Source organism: Polyodon spathula, unplaced genomic scaffold (genome assembly GCF_017654505.1).
Source record: "Polyodon spathula isolate WHYD16114869_AA unplaced genomic scaffold, ASM1765450v1 scaffolds_1709, whole genome shotgun sequence".
Classification (NCBI taxonomy): Eukaryota; Metazoa; Chordata; class Actinopteri; order Acipenseriformes; family Polyodontidae; genus Polyodon; species Polyodon spathula.
The window spans coordinates 153608-172674 of record NW_024473185.1 but is presented as its reverse complement, the minus strand read 5'-3'; the positions used below and the strand labels follow the sequence as shown (position 1 = coordinate 172674).

Genomic DNA, 19067 nt, shown 5'->3' with positions numbered 1-19067 from the left:
GTAAGGGTTAAGGCACGGGTAAAATAGTGCAGCTTTTTTAGCCAATCAGAATACGGATTGACTTTTTTTCCCACTAGCCATGTCGAGAAGGAGTGGGGGGGGGGGGGGGGGGGGGGGGTTCTCTCTGTCACAATCGACCAATCAAATTCGATTTAGTCCGGACTGACAGGCCCGTCAGCCAACGGGGAAGCAGAACCGCGTCAGCCCCAAATGAGGTCGCACATCCACTTTGGTCTAATTTTTTTTTCTCCGCCAATCAGAGGTGGAGGTCGCGTAACCGACGGCTCTTGCAGCCAACCGGAGAGCAGAATTGTATCCTCTTCCTCCTGCGCGGGCGTTTGCTGCCTGTGTGAAGGGGCGTATCCACAGGAGGAGTTAGGGGGAGGGAATGAGAGAGAAACAGGAATTTTAAGAGGAATTGAAACAATGTATTTAAAAATATCTACATAGTAACGAGAACTGTGGACTTGTACATATTTATTTTAAAACCACACCACTCCGGCCCGGACCGCGTCAGCCCCAAATGAGGTCGCACATCCACTTTGGTCTAATTTTTTTTCTCCGCCAATCAGAGGTGGCGGTCGCGTAACCGACGGCTCTTGCAGCCAACCGGAGAGCAGAATTGTATCCTCTTCCTCCTGCGCGGGCGTTTGCTGCCTGTGTGAAGGGGCGTATCCACAGGAGGAGTTAGGGGGAGGGAATGAGAGAGAAACAGGAATTTTAAGAGGAATTGAAACAATGTATTTAAAAATATCTACATAGTAACGAGAACTGTGGACTTGTACATATTTATTTTAAAACCACACCACTCCGGCCCGGACCACAGCTTTGGACTAAAAGGAGGAGGAGAACAATTAAAAAAAAAAAAAAAAAAAAAAAAAATAGTGTTTACCCGTGTGAGGGGGGAAAAAAAAAACCCTGAAGAAAACACTATACCGAAGAGAAGGAGGAAGAAAGACAAGGCGACCTGAAGCATGGGGTCTGGGGTGTGGATAATATCCCTGTGATTACATTTAAACGCTGCCCCCACCACCTCCCCCCCTCCTCAAATAAACACCAACACGGCATCTCCCTCAGCTGCTCCGTGTTGAGAGCGGAGGGAAGGACCTCGGCTTTTTGAGCTGAATAATTGTATATATATATTTAATTTTGTCACTTGCTGACAGTCCAGTGTGCAGGAAGGAGTTTGGAAACTCGATTGCATGTGGAAACAGTCAGTTATATCATTACAAACGGGGGCTGTGTTTCAATGGGATTACAGTAATGCGCTGTGCCAGGCTATGGGGTATTTAAAAAAAAAAAAAGAACATTTCTCTCTTCTATTTTCTGCGATTTTATTTATTTTATTTTTTTTTTTTAAATGCAAGCCGGTGTAATTAAACAGCACGTTTGCATCACAAAGATCATTAAAGCGCCCCGGGGGTTTAAATAAATGTTTTGTTGTTTTGTTTTTTTAATAGGGAAACTACGTGATCGATTGGGGTACGGGTGTTTACAGTTTATTATTTTAATTTTTCTATGCTGTTAAAACTAGTTCTATATGCGCGGTAATCCAAAGTCATTTAAAAACACGTTTTATATTATTTATTTAAAAAAAAAAGAGGTCAAACGGGCAGGTAGAGTTGCAATTTAAGCGGTGTGGAGTTTTATTTCAGTGCATGCTGTCGTCTCGGTGCTGCTGGCTGTTTCTATTCTTTGTTTACTAATAATCTGCTTTATAATTTGTCAGTAAATCGGTAACGGTGAGAGTTAGCTGACGGGCACATTAATAACACAAAACTAGCCCATGCCTTTACTCCCCCGAGTCTATCGCCAGCTTGACAAGCAGTGTCTTCTAGGGAGGTGGGTTAAGAATTTGTCCGATCCCTGTTTATTTCCCCTGGTTTATAACCAGCCACCTACACGCAATGGAGTGCCCGACGTTGTAGCTGCAGGACCCGGCAGCCTCGTACCGACGGCGGGAACAAGTGTCGAGGGGCACCCCCGTCGACTTGGGGAAAGGAGGGATGGGCTCGTGCGCAGGGGGAGTGTTATCCTGATACCTGAGGCCAGTGTGTGTGTGCTCTCCCTCACCGGGGTTTAGGTTCAAGTGTTACAGATACTGAGGCAAGGGGTGTGGGCCTCCCTCACCGGGGGTTGGTTCGTTGACCCCCATCAGAGCACCTTCTCCAACTGCTTTCACCTCTACGTGTGGATATTTCTGCTGGCGTTCCCCCTTGTGCTGTACATGGTGAGTGACTACAGCGTTAATTAGTGTGCCTGTCGCTTTCAGTGCTGCTGTGTACTGATTCCCAACACGGTGCTGTCACTGTGTAGCCTTATTATAGCGCTTGAAACTCGCATCAGCCCAGTCCTGGGGTTCAAAACCCCTCAACGGAGTCTGTTGTTATAGTTGATGTTGTTTGAGCAGTGTAGCCCTGCTGCTGCTGCTGCTGCACCCAGTCCTGGGGTTCAGAGCTCCCCTCAATGAAGTCTAGTATTATTATTATTAATATTGCAATGATCAGGAGGCAGGAGTTTGAGCAGGGTTAGAAACTCACACTAGCCCTGCTGCTGCTGCTGCACCCAGTCCTGGGGTTCAGAGCTCCCCTCAATGAAGTCTAGTATTATTATTATTAATATTGCAATGATCAGGAGCCAGGAGTTTGAGCAGGGTTAGAAACTCACACTAGCCCTGCTGCTGCTGCACCCAGTCCTGGGGTTCAGAGCTCCCCTCAATGAAGTCTAGTATTATTATTATTAATATTGCAATGATCAGGAGCCAGGAGTTTGAGCAGGGTTAGAAACTCACACTAGCCCTGCTGCTGCTGCACCCAGTCCTGGGGTTCAGAGCTCCCCTCAATGAAGTCTAGTATTATTATTATTAATATTGCAATGATCAGGAGCCAGGAGTTTGAGCAGGGTTAGAAACTCACACTAGCCCTGCTGCTGCTGCACCCAGTCCTGGGGTTCAGAGCTCCCCTCAATGAAGTCTAGTATTATTATTATTAATATTGCAATGATCAGGAGCCAGGAGTTTGAGCAGGGTTAGAAACTCCCTCGCCCTGTTGCACAATCTCAATAATGCTACACAAACCGGTTATTTTTTTTAAGCTCCCTACACACATCCTCCGTCCAAATAATCGCTCTACAAACCAGTGCCTCGCGTGATCAGACAAGAAAGTGTGAGCTGGTCGTATCATATGAACCATGCAGCAATTACCCAGTTATTGATCGGCATGGCTTTTGTTTTGGATATCTCAGTTTAACATTGACCTATCGATCGATCACCCTGGTGCCCTGTAGTCTCCTGCATTTATATTTCAAACGCATGCTTTTTTTTTTTTGCTTCTTGCTGTTAATAGTAATATCTTCTCAGTGCATATATTAGGTTGTGCATAATAGCCAAAAGGATGGAATAGAAATATGACTCCTATTGTATAGCTCTTTCACCCATTCCTGGTTTTGCTACAGTAAGAATAATTTATTTTTGTGTAGCGCCTTTCACAGTGGACCACCATCACAAGGCGCTTTAGAAGCAGGCTGTGATCTGTGCATTATATACAGAGTCACTTGCAATAGGACGCTGATTTAACATCTCACCCGCAGGACGGAGCACAAGGAGGTGAAGTGACTCGTTCAGGGTCACACACAGCGAGTCAGTCAGTGACGGAGGTGGGATTTGAACCGGGGACCTTCTGGGTACAAGCCCTGGACTTTAACCACTGCCTCTTATAAGCTTGATTAGCCATAGTGTGTAGGTAACAAAACTCGGGTGTGTCTTTTTAAACTCTCAGTGAAACCAGATCAAACCGCTATGCAGCGGGAGTTTGATTTCCACCCCTGTGCGGTCTAATCGAGGGGTAATGGCGTTGCTGTGATGTGTTACAAAGGTAACAACCGCTACAGCAGAGGAGAACTCCACGAAAATGACATCACCACTTTCGCTTTTTAAAGCTGTGCCGATCCTTCCAGTGCACTGAAAGAGTTTTTGAAAGCAGGGATCGCGTCCCTGTGTTACACTTCATCAGCAAGCAGTGGTTTTGTAGCAGGCATTGCTAACTAGCGTTACTGAGTACGGCTGAGCTCCATAGTAAACAGCGGGAGAGCCGTGTCCAGGGTGCTGACGAATGAGTGGGATTGCAAGGGGACCGTGTGCCGCTGACTGCCTCTCCTAGTTTTGAATTGACTTGCAAGATTGCAAAGGTGATCGAGGATAACCGGCACGGCACGCAAAGATGCAGAGTTACCAGTGCTTATTTAAATCGCCCCTTCCTTTATTATTATGGAACAGTCAGGTGGCCTGGACGTGACGTTGCTGGTCACTGTGCTAGAAACTGATTATTTTTAGTTTTTCAAAACATGCACAAGAGTGTCCTCTGTTCCTACTCGCCTAGCAGAAAAATGAAAAGCAACAGGCTGAAACAAGTTCTTCTGAAACAGCATTAGCCCCGCAGCTGCAGGATGTGTTGAACCTGTGAATGCTTGATGCCCATAAACCTTGCTAATATATGGAGTCTTGATTAAAGAAGGTCCAGCAGTTAAAGAATGGGGTTTGTCACCAGGCGGTTCCCAGTACAGATCTGGCTCGGCTGTGTGTGTGTGTGTGACCCTGAGCAAGTCGCTTAACCTCCTTCGGTTTCAACAAACAAGGTCCTATTTTAATGACTCTGTCCATGTCCCCGTGTCTCGTTCCCTCTCGCAGGCTCTGCCCTCCAGTATCCTGGTCTCTGGGGTGTACTGCCTGGTGGTAGCAGCCTTCTTCACAGCGGTCAAGGTGGCGAACTTCCGGCTCCACGCCATGTTTGACCAGGGGGATATCGTGGAGAGGAGGCAGGACCCGTCGACGAGAGGCGAGGAGGGAGAGGGAGAGGGAGGAGCGCTGCACGACCGGAGCCAAACCAGGTGAGCCCATCAGATCAGCAGGGTTGGAAATGAGACTCGTATAGCAGCGTGAGCCATTCCTGGTTTTACTCCAAGTATAATAGTAAGAGATGCCTGAGCTTGTTGCCTGTGCACCTTGCCAAGTCCTGGGATTGCATTGTAACTGCAGCATACCTGCAGTTGCAATGTAATCCTGGTACAGTCTAGTCTAGTGATGTTAAATTGCAATTAATGCAGGGATGGAAATATCACTTCCATTGCATAGCAGTTGTTTGATTCATTCCTTGTTTTTACTCTGTTCAATAATAAGACACACCTGAGCTTGTTACCTGGACACACTGGGGCTAATAGGAGGCAGTGTGGTCCAGTGGTTAAAGTCTAGGGCTTGTACCCAGAAGCTCCATGGTTCAAATTCCACCTCTGCCACACTGACTGTGTGTGACCCTGAGCAAGTCACTTCACCTCCTTGTGCTCCGTCCTGCGGGTGAGATATTAAATCAGTGTCCTATTGTAAGTGACACTGCATATAATGCACAGTTCACAGCCTGCCTCTCCAAAGCGCTTTGTGACGGTGGCCCACTGTGAAAGGCGCTATATAAAAATAAATGTATTGTTATTTATCAAGCTGGTAGTTAACTGTCTTCAACATTGAAGGCGTTGTGAGAGGGACGTCCTGTCGAAACGAATGCGTGAAGTTTTCTTTTGGTGTGTTTCTAAGTTTTGCCCTCTCCCGTAACCCTGCTGTTTCTCTCGCTCCAGGGATGCGGGGGGAGGGGTGGAGATGATAGTCTTTCGGAAAGTCAGTTCCACACCACCAGTGCGCTGCAGCTCCCAGCATTCCCTCTTCGGGTTAAACCAAGTCTCAGTGAGTACGGGGGGAGGGGGGGGGGAGGGGGTTTCCATTGCCTGTCAAGGGGAAACATAAAGATCTAAAGAGAGTGCTTAGCAGAGATACAGTCATTGCAATCGGAGATATATCCTTGACCTGCTCGCTCCCACGGTAAAACAGCGCCCTCTTTTGCAGGAGTTTCTGCCACGTCTGGATGACGCCGGAGGCTCCAAAGGTAACTTGGCTTTTATTTTTCTGCGGCTTTCTTTCTGCTGAAGTAAGTTTTAGTTGTAAATGTAAGTCAAGCTTTCCTATACAGTAGCGCTGTTCTGTTCACACATGTCGCTTGCAACCAAACTGCCTTCTGAGATACGTGATAGCTATGTGAAACCTTACGGGACTCCCAGACTAGAATTCCCTTATTCGTTCTTTAACCAGGGATAAACCCCATTGAGACGAGGCCTCGTTTACAGGGGGGTCCTGGCAAGATGACCAGCGACAGACGGCAGCCGTTCATTTCACAGCATTAACAGCAACGTCGGCGTACGTTTCAATCTGGGAATCGGAAACATTTACACTTGCGTAGTTCTTGCAACCCACTCATTGAAAATAAAAGCAATCAGTCATTGTGATACATTTAGCCAATACGTGGCTATTCATCATATCCCAGATACTGTTGTCCAGACTGTTCCAGGCCATAGGGGGGCGCTGTGACTCAATGCTGATTGGCCAACACAGGACCTTCTCCAATGCACTTTATTATTATTATTATTATTATTATTATTATTATTATTATTATTATATTATTATTATTATTATTTATTGATTTGACAGATGCCTTTATCCAAGGCGTCTTAGCAGGTGTTACAGGGCAGCGAAAGGTTACAATGCAAGCTTAATATTTAAGTAGTGTAGTTTACAGTAAGTGCTAATAACGCTATTAAAATACAATATGAACTAGGACACAACAGGGTTAGGGTTACAAGTAGTTACAGCTACATTTACATTATTAAATGACGCATGGATGGTGCATCAGCTGAGGATCCAGTATAACGTGGTGCTGAGGTCAGGCTAGTCCAGGGCAGAGTAGGAGAGGTAGAGCAAGAGATCTAGCTATGTTCTCCTCACCGTGTTCTGCCTTTCTCCCCCACCTTCGTGGATTGCAGATATCAGGGATTTGATAAGGGAGCAGGGCAGTAACAACATGATCGTCACCGCAGCAGACCGCGAGATCCTCAAACACAGCTCTCTGGACTTCATCGGTGAGCAGTTTGTAATACAAGGCTAGGGCTATGATGACCTAGAATACTGTGTCCAGTTCTGATCGCTTCTCTGCTAAAAAAAAAAAAAAAAAAAAAAAAAGCACGATTGCACTTGAAGGCAGAGAGAAAGGGCTGAGACCAGTGAGCTGTGAAGAGGTTAAAATAATGAAATCTCTCGTTTTTAAAATGAGCGTTTCTAACGTTCATTTACTTTTTAGTGTTTTCTAAATTTAGCATTGCTGGGATCGATTCACAAAGCTTTCAGGGATGGAAATAAGACCCCCACTGCAGAGCAGTTTGATCCTTTCCTGCTTTAACGAGACGCGCCTGTACACTGTGGCAAATCAGGCTGGGTAGTGAATCCTGGAATGGGTGAAACTGCTGTGCAAAAGGAGTCCTATCTTTTTGTATTTGTTTTCAAAAAAGTTTTGATATTCCTGAAACTGTTCTGGACTCTCTATGGTTTCATTCACAACAGTAAAGAACAGTTTTCTAAATATCAAAGTTGACCGCTGCGCTCCCCTTGTTCCCCTGCAGGTGGTGCCGGTGCGGTCCAGTCCAGTCAGTTGAGCTGCATGCCTGCAGCTCTGGCTGGAGGGGAGTTCGTGGGGGCAACAGGGGGGTTCGGGAGTTCGGTGGCTTTCCCAGCCGTCCCTCCCTCCCCTTCCAGTCGGGGAGAAGATGAGGAAGAATTATCGTCGTCCTCCCCTTCGGATCCTTCCCAAAGCCTGGCCGCTGGGGAGCTGACCCTGACCCCGAGCAAAGGAGTCGGGGGCTACTCCCCTCTGGGACCCTCCGGGGAGTCGGAGAGCCTTGGGGACACCCCCCTGAGCCCCCTGATCAAGAGCAGCCTGAGCGAGGAGATGAACGAGAAGCTTCTGGGGCTGGGGCTCGGTGAGGGGGGGCGCTCGAGGGCCCACCTCTCCTCCAGCTCCGCAGTCCAGGACCCGTCCGCGGTGAAGGCGGCGGCGCCCAAAGCCGGCTCCACCGACAGCTGCTTCAGCGGGGGCACCGACAGAGAGACCCTGAGCACCGTCAGCAGCTTCCGGAGCGAGAAAACAGACTCCACCCAGCTGGAGAGCCCTTCCCTGGGGGGAAACCTCCGCCACGCAGCCCCTTCTGAGACCACGGAGCAGCAGAGTGACCCGCCTGCGGCCGTTGGTTTAGGGGGCAGCGACACGGACGACCTTTCTGACAGCGAGCTTCTCCGATCCCCTGCCAGGGAGTTCCCCTTGGGACTGGACAACGCTGTGGTGAGGCGGAGCGAGATGGGCACGACTCTAGATCCCGCCTCGCCCTCCGGTAGCGGGGACTCTGGGGAGTTTGGACACAAGCCCAGGGTGCGGCAGACCAGCTCGGTCCCAGCTGCTCTCGGGCAAGGGTCTTCCGAACCTGCCCTGCCCGTGCCGTCCCCGTTCCTCCTGCCGGAGAGGAGCGAGAGCGAGAGGGAGGAGCAGCAGGTGGTTCGGCCCAAAGACCTCAAGCTGCTGCGCGGCGGGGCTGTGACCGGTCTGGGGCACAAGCCAGGTCGGAGGAAGGTGCCACGCAAACGGGGCGGGGTGGGCAGCAGTAGCTTCGACTGCAGCTCCTACCACCGCCACCAAAACCACAACCACCACAGAGACTATATCCCGGTGCGCAGCCTCCTGGGGTCCAAAGCCTACAGCGAGAGCCTGTTTGAGGACTCCAGCGACGACGACGAGGACGGCAGCGAAGGCAGCGACATCAGCCGGGGCTCCAGCCTGGGCTCCCAGCGCCGCTACAGCTCCGACGATGACGATTCCAGCTCTTCCACTTCCTGTTACTCCCCTGACTCCGCCTCTGCCACCCAGGCCCCGCCCCCTCCTCAGCACCCGCTCCTCCCCAACCCCGCCCACCACCACCACCACCACCAACACCACAGAAAAGAGTCTGATTCCACGCATCAAAGAGGCGCCCAGCGGTCGGCCAGCACGGCCAGCGCGAAGACTCACGCTCGCGTCCTGAGCATGGACGGAGGCGGGGAACCGCCCGCCCGCCCCCTGACGGTCTCCAAATCGGACCTGGAGGCCCGCGCTGGGGGGAACTCAGACCCTTTCGCCGCTCGGCACCGGCTGGAGTCCCTGGGCAGCGTCTGGCCCGGGAATCAGACAGGCTGGAGGGCTGGGGAGCTGCCAGAGGAGGGTGCTGTGGGGGGAGGTGGGTGCACAATCCCCAGGGCCTTTATTGGTTAGCAAAGCATACACCTTCGGTCTAGGCGTGCGTTCAAGCTCCGATTTAGGATCAGGTTCTGTATAGCAGAGCCGCACAATGAGAGCCATTCTAGCCCAGATAGTTCCTACAGCCATACCCTGAACTGCTTAACTAAACAAGTTAAACCTCCCATTCAGGTATTCATTATCGGTCAGTAATCTGTGATTAAAAGCAGGCGCTGAAAACCAGTTTGTGCTTTTGTTAGGCGTCTTAAACAACGTCTAAAAAGTCAGTGCTAAACCCACAGCTTTCTTGTTTGTCCACAGTGTGTGATGCCTGGTTTAACGTCTGAACTTCTGTTTTGAAATCTCTCTCTTCTCCGTGCAGCCGCCGCCCCAGAAGAGGGGGCCGTCAAGCGAGACTCGGGGAGCAGCGTGAAGAGAAAGCAGGCGATCCGAAGAAGACACAACGCAGGCAGCAACCCCACCCCCCCCCCCCCGCCCTCCCCATGGGCTCCCCCCCCAGGTATGACCCCCCCTCCGCTTTTTTAATCACCTTGTAGCGAGGCTGGGTTTCAGATCTTCAAAAGGTGTTTTAAAATGATTGGGAGCCGAGAGTTTGATGTTTAATAGATCCTTCTGGCTTCATAGCTAGGCAGATATGCATACATGCCTCTGTAACTCTTCATTGTTGTCCAGTCTGCAGGATATTCAGCGAGCTCGGACCTCCAGCCACTCTCGGGTGCTCACTCTCCCCTCGGCGCTGCAGTTCGCCTCCTCCCTGCTGCTCCCCCGCGGCGGTGTGCACGAGGCCTCCACCTTCGACGACACGACCGAGGGAGCTGTGCACTACTTCTACGATGAGGGTGGTGAGTCTCCTAGCGACTTGACGGAGGCTCGCTGGTCCAGTGGTTAAAGAAAGGGTCTTGCTACCAGGAGGTTCAAATCCCAGCCACTGACTCGCTGTGCGAGACCCTGAGCAAGCCACTGAACCTCCTTGTGCTCCGTCCTTCGGATGAGATGCAAAACAAACGAGGTCCTATTGGAAGAGACTCTCCAGCATCAGTTAATGTGTAGTTCACCCCCTAGTCGTTTGCAAGTCATTTTATACCACTATATGAATAGTGGAACAAAACCAACAAATGTCACATTTAATTTCTTTTTTTTTTGCCAGTTTATGTGTAAAAACTACAAAGCAGCGGTGTGCAAGTCAATATGTTAACGTAACATTATTCAGCAGCTTTCCTTCGACTTTTATGAAGCAAAGGTAGTTCATTCTACAGGGTGATGCAAAACATTTTGGCCAGAGCTGTAGACCTCTGGTTGGTAGCACACTAAGTGAAAGACACCTCTGTTTTGCAAGCCATGCTTTTAGACGGTCTTGCACTACCCGGGTCATTTTCACCTGGTCCTGCCAACCTTACCTGTACAGTACCTGGCATCTCTCTCTCTCTGCAGGTGTCCGTCGATCTTACACCTTCGGTCCAGCAGGGGGAGGTTATGAAGACCCAGTCCAGTAAGAGATTGTGTTCCGCTCCTTAAAACAGTTGGGCTGATAGATTCTGCCACACTTTTAGGGTGTTTCACTTGAGGAATCAGATACAGTGTTCCTACTTTTCAATACTGGTTGTTTTCATTTCAACTTGAGCTCTCAATTAAATTAGGTTTTCATTTGGACGTGTTTTAATATTTTTTCCAAGGTCTTTTTACAGTTGTTGATTTAACGGGAAGTCTTCAATTTGTCCTAATTAATCAAATAATTGGACCAGTTAAGTTAATTGAGAGCTTGATGAAAGCCAGAAGGCAATGCAGGCCTCTCCTGGTTTCACACACCTGGTCTAGCGGCACAGAAATTCGATTCACAAAACACCTGTGTGTGTGTGTGTTTTATTTTCTCATTTGGCTAAGGATGACTTCCTAATGTAATCTCTGGATCCTGGTTGTTTTTCCTCAGGGAGCGTCAGTCCCAGTCCTCCAGCTTCACTTCCAACGACGTCCAGGAGGGGGCAGGGCAGGTGCTGTCGGTGCTGCAGCCTCGACCCGTGGTGCTGCAGGGTATGCAGGTGCGCAGAGTCCCGCTGGAGGTACCCGAGGTCAGTGCGGTCCAGGTCAGGACAGGGCAGGGGTCATGTGCCATTTGCTGCTGTGTTGCTGCTACTATTTCATGTATTATGTTACTGTCATGCACTTTCCACTGTATTTAATGTGTTTTGCATTGTTTTTTACTGTATATCATGTATGGTGCATTTCTCTGTATTTAAAGTATTATGGATTTTCTTGTTGTTAATGCATCTTGTAAAGCGCTTTGTGATGGTGGTCCACTATGAAAGGCGCTATATAAAATAGAGATTGATTGATTGATATTACAAGGGATTCCCCAGGGCAGAGCAATACAGGCCAGGGTTATTACAGGAGATACCCCCGGGGCAGGGCAATTAATTTGAACGAGTAGGTTGCATGAGTTGAGGAAGTGTAAATGTTTCTGATCCCAGATTGAAACGTACGGTGATGTTAGTGATGTGAAATGATTTGCTGACGTCTGGTCATCTTGCCAGGACCCTCTTATAAACGAGGGCCTCGGTCTCAATGGGGTTATTCCTGGATAAAGAATGAATAAATAAAATAAACAGTGATGTCATTATTACAGGAGATACCCCTGGGCGGGACAATCCTTCCCCCGGGGTCAGTGTTTTTACAGCTGTTAAGGTTATAACAATACCCTAATATCACAGTGCAATATGCATCCTGGTAGGCACCTCAATACAGATCCTATAGAGCTACTCCTTTATCATGTGAGTGAAGTCTGTTTTTTGTAGATTCACTTTGGCCACATACGCAAGTCATGATGACTTCTCAAAGCAACATACCGACGCTCCATTAGTTACAGAACAGAAACGCAGGGCGCTAAAGTCAGGCGACGTTTGCTAGGACCTCCTAATGCGATGCGTGTGTCGAGGGTTCAGTATTTAATGCCCTGGGTATCTATTCATTTATTCATTCATTTTTAAACCAGGAATAAACCCATTGAGTCAGAGGCTTTGTTTACAAGGGTCCTGGCGAGATGATCCCATCTTTTTATTTTAAAAAACGGTTTGACTCTTTCTTTGTTTCTGAGTCTGTTGGGTAAACCAGCTGCTTTGTGCTCTGTGATCCGGCAGCCCTCGCTGCTGCAGTTCGACTTGGATCACGAGTCCCTGCATGAGTCCCAGGAGAACACGCTGATGATCGAGCAGGAGAAGAGCAAGCTCAAGCCGTGCTACCGCTTCAGGGTCCTGCCGGGGAAGTGGATCCGGGTGCGCTACGACCGTCTCGCCCTGCTAGCCCTGCTGGACAGGTGAGACTCTGCTGCTCCCAGCTCGGAGCGGCGCTGGAGGGCAGTGTGGCTGAGGGATCGCCAAGCCACTTTGTGGCTTCGAACTTGGTTTCAGGAGACCAGGTTTCAGGACGCTGCACGGCACGCCAGGGGGAGACTTGGGGTTTGATACAGCAACCTCAAACTAGGACTCCCGGAACCAAGTTCCTGAAAAAGTGGCTTCACAACAGCTTTAGAGAAAGGGTGCTCCCTCCAGACTAGGGCAGGCTTGAGGCACGGAGACTGAACTGCTCCCTCACCCTCTTAAGAGAAAGGGGGTTCCCTCCAGTCCAGTCCAGGGCAGGCTTGAGGCACTGAGACTGCAGTGGTAGATGGGTAGAGATGACTTCCTGTGCAGCAGTGTAATCGTCCCCCCCCCTCTGTCCTGTCCCTCTCAGGAACCGCAGCGTGGTGGAGAGCGTGCTGGCGGTGGCTCTGGCCAGTCTGGTCTCGTTCCTGGGGTACCTGCTTCTCCTCGAGGGCTTCTTCAGGGATATCTGGGTCTTCCAGTTCTGTTTGGTAATCGCCAGCTGCCAGTACTCCCTGCTCAAGGTGAGAGTCCATTGGAACAAACTGCTGAGCGTCTCTTTTTAGAAGGAGGCTTGGTGGTTCTGCAGTTAGAGAAAAGGGGCTTGCTACCAGGAGGTTCAAATCCGGGCTCAGCCGCTGACTCCCTGCGTGTGCGAGACCCTGAGCAAGTCACTGAACCTCCTTGTGCGCCGTCCTTTGGATGAGACGCCAAACAAACAAGGTCCTATTGGAAGCGACTCTGCAGCAGCAGCAGTTGTTGATGATGCAAAGTTCACTCTCTAGTCTCCAAGTTGCTTTGGATAAAAGTGTCTGCTAAATGACTCATTAATAATAAATGGTCCAGTTTTTAAATGGACTGTCTGTCTGAGCCGGGCTGATCTTCTCTCTCTTGTTTTTGCAGAGCGTTCAACCAGATGCCGCCTCTCCTATGCACGTGAGTAACGAGAGAGACAGATTCCTACCTTCTCGTTAACTTGGCTTCTCTTTGGACCCTTTTTATTTTTAAAGCAGTGTCTTAGTTTCACTTTTTTAACCCGTTTCCGACTGCTTTCCCAGGATAGGCAGATTTTGCGTGTGATCAGCGAAATGAATCGATTGCATTTCGGTTTGAACTTCAGTGATTTTAAGCATGTTTTTAAAACTTTTTAAAATCTTGAATTTTTGCAAGCACATTTCTTTTGTAGCATGCTACAGCAGTAATGCCGATGAAACTACATCTGTATATGGAAGGAATAATTCCTAGATAACTCTACACCGTCCACATCCTGCAGTATAAACAGTACAGCCTGGCCAAAAGTTTTGCATCACCCTGTAGAACAAGGCTTCTCTAACTCGGTCCTGGGGACCCCCTGTGGCTGCTGGTTTTCATTCCAACAAGCTCTCAATTACTTAACTAGACCCTTAATTGAACTGATAATTTGCTTGATTAGACCTTTTTACTTGTTTTCAGCTCTTAAACAGTTGCTGTTCAAGTTATTTATCAAATCTTACAGCTAACTTGAAATATGCAGCTGTTTAAGAGCAAGTGAAAAGGTCTAATTAAGCAAATTATCAGTTCAATGAAGGGTCTGGTTCAGTAATTGAGAGCGAGGTTGGAATGAAAATCAGCAGCCTCAGGGGGTCCCCAGGACGGAGTTTGAGAAGCCCTGCTGTAGAATAAATTAATTGTGCATCATAAAGTGGAATGAATTCTGCAGAATCATGTCACGTGATATCGAATTGCACCCTGCTTTGTAGTTTCCCCATGTGCATAACACACTATCGTTTTTTTCTTAGCTTGAATAAAAGATCTAAATTTATAAAGTGTTTGTTTTGTATGGGAATTCTACGTCATGCAAAAACCTTGACTGCATGTGAAATCCCATTGCTGCAGTCAGAATCGCAAATCCAGACCCTCCCCTGTCGTACAGCGCCTTCATTTCCCTGGGCGATAGCTGCACAGCCTTCATTTCCAGACTGGAGATTTATTGTGTTCCACTGCTCACCTCGGGGCTCCTGCTTGTCGTCTCTCTGTCTCTTGCTCAGGGTCACAACTGGATCATCGCGTACAGCCGGCCGGTCTATTTCTGCCTGTGCTGTGTGCTGATCTGGCTCTTCGACATGGGGGGTAACTCCCAGAGCCAGCTCTCCGTCACCCTGTACGGGGTCACCTTCTTCTCCACGGGGTTCCTGCTGTGCGCGCGGGACCTGCTGATCGGTGAGCGCAGCTCTGGGGTGTGTGGTTCGTTGCAGTCGATTACCGCTGCACTTGTGTGATTTTTCAAGCAGTTGCTCGTGCTGCAAGTGACAGTGTGTGCGGTACGTGATTGGGTGTGCACTGTACCTGTTCCTGATGCTCTTGTTGTTTTTGTCGCCCCCCCCCCCCCCTTTGTGGCTCCAGTTTTCTTGCTCTGTTTTCCTGCCATCTTCCTCTTCGGCCTCCTCCCTCAACTGAACACCTTCCTCATGTGCCTGCTGGAGCAGGTGGACATGCACCTCTTCGGGGGCTCAGGTAGGGGGCGCCAGAGGCACGCGTTTGCGCAGTCACACGACTCCGCTACACAGGAGACGGACCTGCTCTGAGAGAGTGGATAGCTGTTGATAACCGAGACAGGGAGAGGTTTTAATGGTGGACTGGTAATAAGGAAGAAGGTTACTGTGTTCTAATTATAGTCTACTAAGATTCACAAAGAATGCGATCGTGATCTTTTAAAAGTAAAATCTTTAATGAAGTAATCTGTTGGATTAACAGTCCCTCTTTTTTTTTTATTTTTTATATAAACGTCGCTTTTTTGTTAGAATTCGGGTTTAACCCAAATGTCAGTCAGGTGGGGTACGAAAATCAGACTTTAACTGGTTAAACACCAACATGAAAACCTCTGTGCATGCTTCATCTTTTAGAAAGCAGCTGTGTTCCTTTCTGTAATGTGCGTTCTCTCTCTCTCTCTCTCTCACTCTCACAGCCACGACGAGCCCTTTCTCTGCTCTCTACAGTGTCCTGCGCAGTCTCCTAGTGGCGGCCCTGCTGTACGGATTATGCCTCGGAGCCATCAAGGTGAGGCCTCTTCCAGACTTCTGAAAACTGTGAGGCTTGGTTAAAAAGGGGCTCAATACCAGATCGGCTCAGCCACTGACTCCCTGTGTGTGACTCGGAGCAAGTCACTGAACCTCCTTGTGCTCCGTCCTTCAGATGAGACGTGAAACAAACGAGGTCCTATTGGAAGAGACTCTGCAGCAGCAGCAGTTGTTGATGAAGCAGAGTTCACCCCCCCCTAGTCTCTAAATCGCTTTGGAGAAATGCTAAACTTTAATGATAATACATTTTCATAATAAAGTTCCTTTTGATTACATTTTAAAACCAGCACCATTAGTAATGGGTAACAATATCCAATCTGCAGCCGGACATTACAACACGGTCCTAGGTGCCCTTTCTGCGTGGCATAAGGTGCTAACGTGTCTCTCCCATGTCCCAGGCTCCCTGGGATGACCTCCACGTGCCTGTGCTGTTCTCTGTGTTCTGTGGGCTGCTCCTTGCTCTCTCCTACCACCTCAGCCGTCAAGGCAGTGACCCCACCGTGCTGTGGTCAGTATAAACAGGGAAAGGGTCATGAAGCCCTGAGAAACGGGGGTTTAAAAATCATGGGAGGGACGGATGGATTTTTTTAATTTATTTTTTATTTTGTTTCTTTTGAACTGGAGATTTACCTGTTGAGATCGAGGCCTCGTTTAGAAGAGGGGGTCCTGGGGAAAATACGATACAAGATAGACAATTGCAATGCATTCCAATTGTACAACCATCACAATAAAAGCATGCGTGGTTCAATCAGCAGCACACAGAGATCAAACAGTAGAGTAAATAAGACAGGTGTCTATTTGTTGGTGTGGATTCAGGGAGAAGCATTGGCAAGAGGTCCAGTGGTCCAGAAAAGGGCTGGTAACCAGGAGGTTCAAATCCCAGCTCAGCCACTGACTCACTGTGTGTGATCCTGAGCGAGTCACTGAACCTCCTTGTGCTGCGTCTTTGGGGTGAGACGTTGTTGTAAGTGACTCTGCAGCTGATGCATCGCTCACACACCCTGGTCTCTTGTAAGGTGCTTTGTGATGGTGCTCCGCTATGAAAGGCGCTATGTGAAAATAGTTATATTATTATCAAATTCCATCTTTCACACCATGATGCAAACAGCGTCACGCCTGCGGGATTTGATCTGCAAAAGATAATTCTTCCCAAGCGTGTTCCATCTCCTGGAACAGCCAAATCAACACTCCGGAGAGCTTAAACTGTCGCCAATGCTTGTGCCTTCTACCAGAGCACTCGAATAAGGAGGTACCAACCACTGAAAAACCTTACTCAACCTTTTTTTTTGGTTTTGTTTTGTTTTTAACAAGGGTAAAACTAAACGCACAATTTGGCACATTTGTTTCAGCTAGTGCCGCCTTCAGAGTACTGATTACTAATTAGAGAGCACCAATGTTTTTCTGCTTGAGCATTTTAAAAGTAATGGAGGGTTTGTTTTGAATCCTTAATTATTATTCTTGTAAACCAATAAAATATTTATTTATCTATTTATTTATTTAAACCGTGTTGTGTACATTCTCACTTCACTCTGGTTTTGGCAAAGTAGATCTCGTCAGATATTTTGCATTGGAATCATTTTTCCAGCCTCAAAAATGTGGCCTGATTTTAACGTAAGTGCAACAGCATCTAGGTCCCTGTAACTCTGTGGTTTTTGATTTTAATATTTTTATTTTTTGGGACCTACCTGGTCGAAAAGGATTGAATGAGTCACGAGCCAGGGGTGTCCGCACCGAAATTTCTGATTTGCCGGTCGGTATTCCCTGCAGGTCGCTGATCCGGTCCAAGTTCTTTCCGGAGCTGGAAGTCCGAAGCCCAGAGGATCCGACTGTGGAGATCAAGGATCCTCTTCCGGAAAAACTCCTCAGCTCTGTGGTAAGAAAGAGAGGGCTGACCCTCGTGGATTTTCCTGCCCAAGCTTAGACTGGATTTGATTCCATGCGATTGTACCTTCACCAATTTAGCAGGGGCGAATCTGACTAAAAAATATGAGATCACTGATCTCTGTACTCTTTCTCTGAAATAGAAATAGGGAAGGGTGATGCTTGGTGGGAATATTGTTGTGCCATAAATTGGAGCAAACCCAAGTGGGTAAGGGTTTTTAAAACATGGAGCCACGCACTTGTCTCTCCTTTGGTTTTTAGTTTAGTTGTTGCAACTGAGGATCGGACTGGCAATCTGCAATTCTCAAAAAGAGGGGGACTAATTAATCCAGAAGTACTTCACACTGCAGCCCTGCAAGTTTATTATCCCAGCCAAAAAACATTAAAAATGTGAAGCCTGCTAGTTATGGACTGTGGTTGCACGCAATGGGATACAGTGATGAGGACCGCTCTGACGGTCTCCTCTCCTCTCCTCTCCTCCCCTCCCTCCAGAGAGAGATTCTCCACTCTGATCTGGTCATGTGCACTGTGATTGCAGTCATCACCTTTGCTATCAGTGCCAGCACTGTCTTCATCGCACTGCAGGTGAGTTCACTCTGTCAGTGAGACTGACGGGGATAGGGGAGGGGTGTGGTTAGGAGTAGAGGAGGGGTGTGGTTAGCGATAGAGGAGGGGTTAGGGATGAAGTTAAGGATAGGGGAGGGGTGTGGTTAGGGATGGGGGAAGGGGTATAGTTAGGGATAGGGGAGGGGTGTGGTTATGGATAGCAGAGGGGTTAGGCATAGGGAGGGGTGTGGTTAAGGAGGAGTCAGGAATAGGAGGTGTGGTTATGGATAGGGGAGGGGTGTGGTTAAGGAGGAGTCAGGAATAGGGTGTGTGGTTATGGATAGGAATGTACAGTTATGCAATGCAATGTACAGTTATACTATGCAATTAGCATGGTTAATGCTTGGTGTAACCATGGGAAACATGGATTGAAATAGGACTCCTATTGCACAGCAGTTTCAACCATTCCAGGTTTTGCTACAAGCTTGATTAGCCCCTGTAGGTAACAAGCTCAGGTGCGTCTTACTAAACTCTTAGTGAAACTGGATCGAGCCGCTGTGCGACGGGAGTCTCATTCCTGTCCCTGGAGACCCAGGCATGATCTTCAGAGTGCCGGCACTGTCCTTGTAACTCTCCCTGCCTCTGTACCCCCAGCCCTGGCTCAGCTTGGTCCTCTACTCCCTGGCTGGGGTGCTGGGGTTCGTGACACACTACCTGCTTCCTCAGCTCCGCAAGCAGCTGCCCTGGTTCTGTTTTGCTCACCCTGTGCTGCGCTCGCGGGAGTACAGCCAGTTCGAGGTTCGAGGCGAGTGCTTTCTTTTATGGCTTGGTTTGATTAAAAAAAAAAAGGAGAAAATCCTGCTTCCAAAAATGTCATAAATTTAGCAGACGCTTTTATCCAAAGCAACTTGCAGAGACTAGGGGGGTGAACTCTGCTTCATCAACAACTGCTGCTGCTGCAGAGTCTCTTCCAATAGGACCTCGTTTGTTTTGCGTCTCACCCGAAGGACGGAGCTCAGTGAGGTTCAGTGACTTGCTCAGGGTCCCACACAGTTATTCGGTGGCTGAGCCGGGATTGA

General features: G+C 48.6%; 1 protein-coding gene across 1 annotated transcript in view; it reads left to right on the top strand.

Annotated features, from left to right (window-relative positions):
• The first annotated feature begins 674 nt into the window (after positions 1–674).
• LOC121310070 (pecanex-like protein 3) overlaps positions 675–19067 on the top strand; it is a 30304-nt gene continuing 11911 nt past the window's right edge. The window contains 22 exon segments of the mRNA XM_041243294.1: positions 675–2015; positions 2087–2230; positions 4685–4884; positions 5623–5728; positions 5888–5927; positions 6859–6954; positions 7492–9132; positions 9514–9617; positions 9620–9651; positions 9825–9994; positions 10584–10641; positions 11080–11218; positions 12284–12459; positions 12876–13029; positions 13409–13441; positions 14533–14704; positions 14888–14998; positions 15450–15541; positions 15960–16069; positions 17329–17434; positions 17935–18027; positions 18643–18793. Coding sequence (XP_041099228.1) covers positions 2007–2015; positions 2087–2230; positions 4685–4884; positions 5623–5728; positions 5888–5927; positions 6859–6954; positions 7492–9132; positions 9514–9617; positions 9620–9651; positions 9825–9994; positions 10584–10641; positions 11080–11218; positions 12284–12459; positions 12876–13029; positions 13409–13441; positions 14533–14704; positions 14888–14998; positions 15450–15541; positions 15960–16069; positions 17329–17434; positions 17935–18027; positions 18643–18793 — 3937 coding nt within the window. The 5' untranslated portion in view covers positions 675–2006.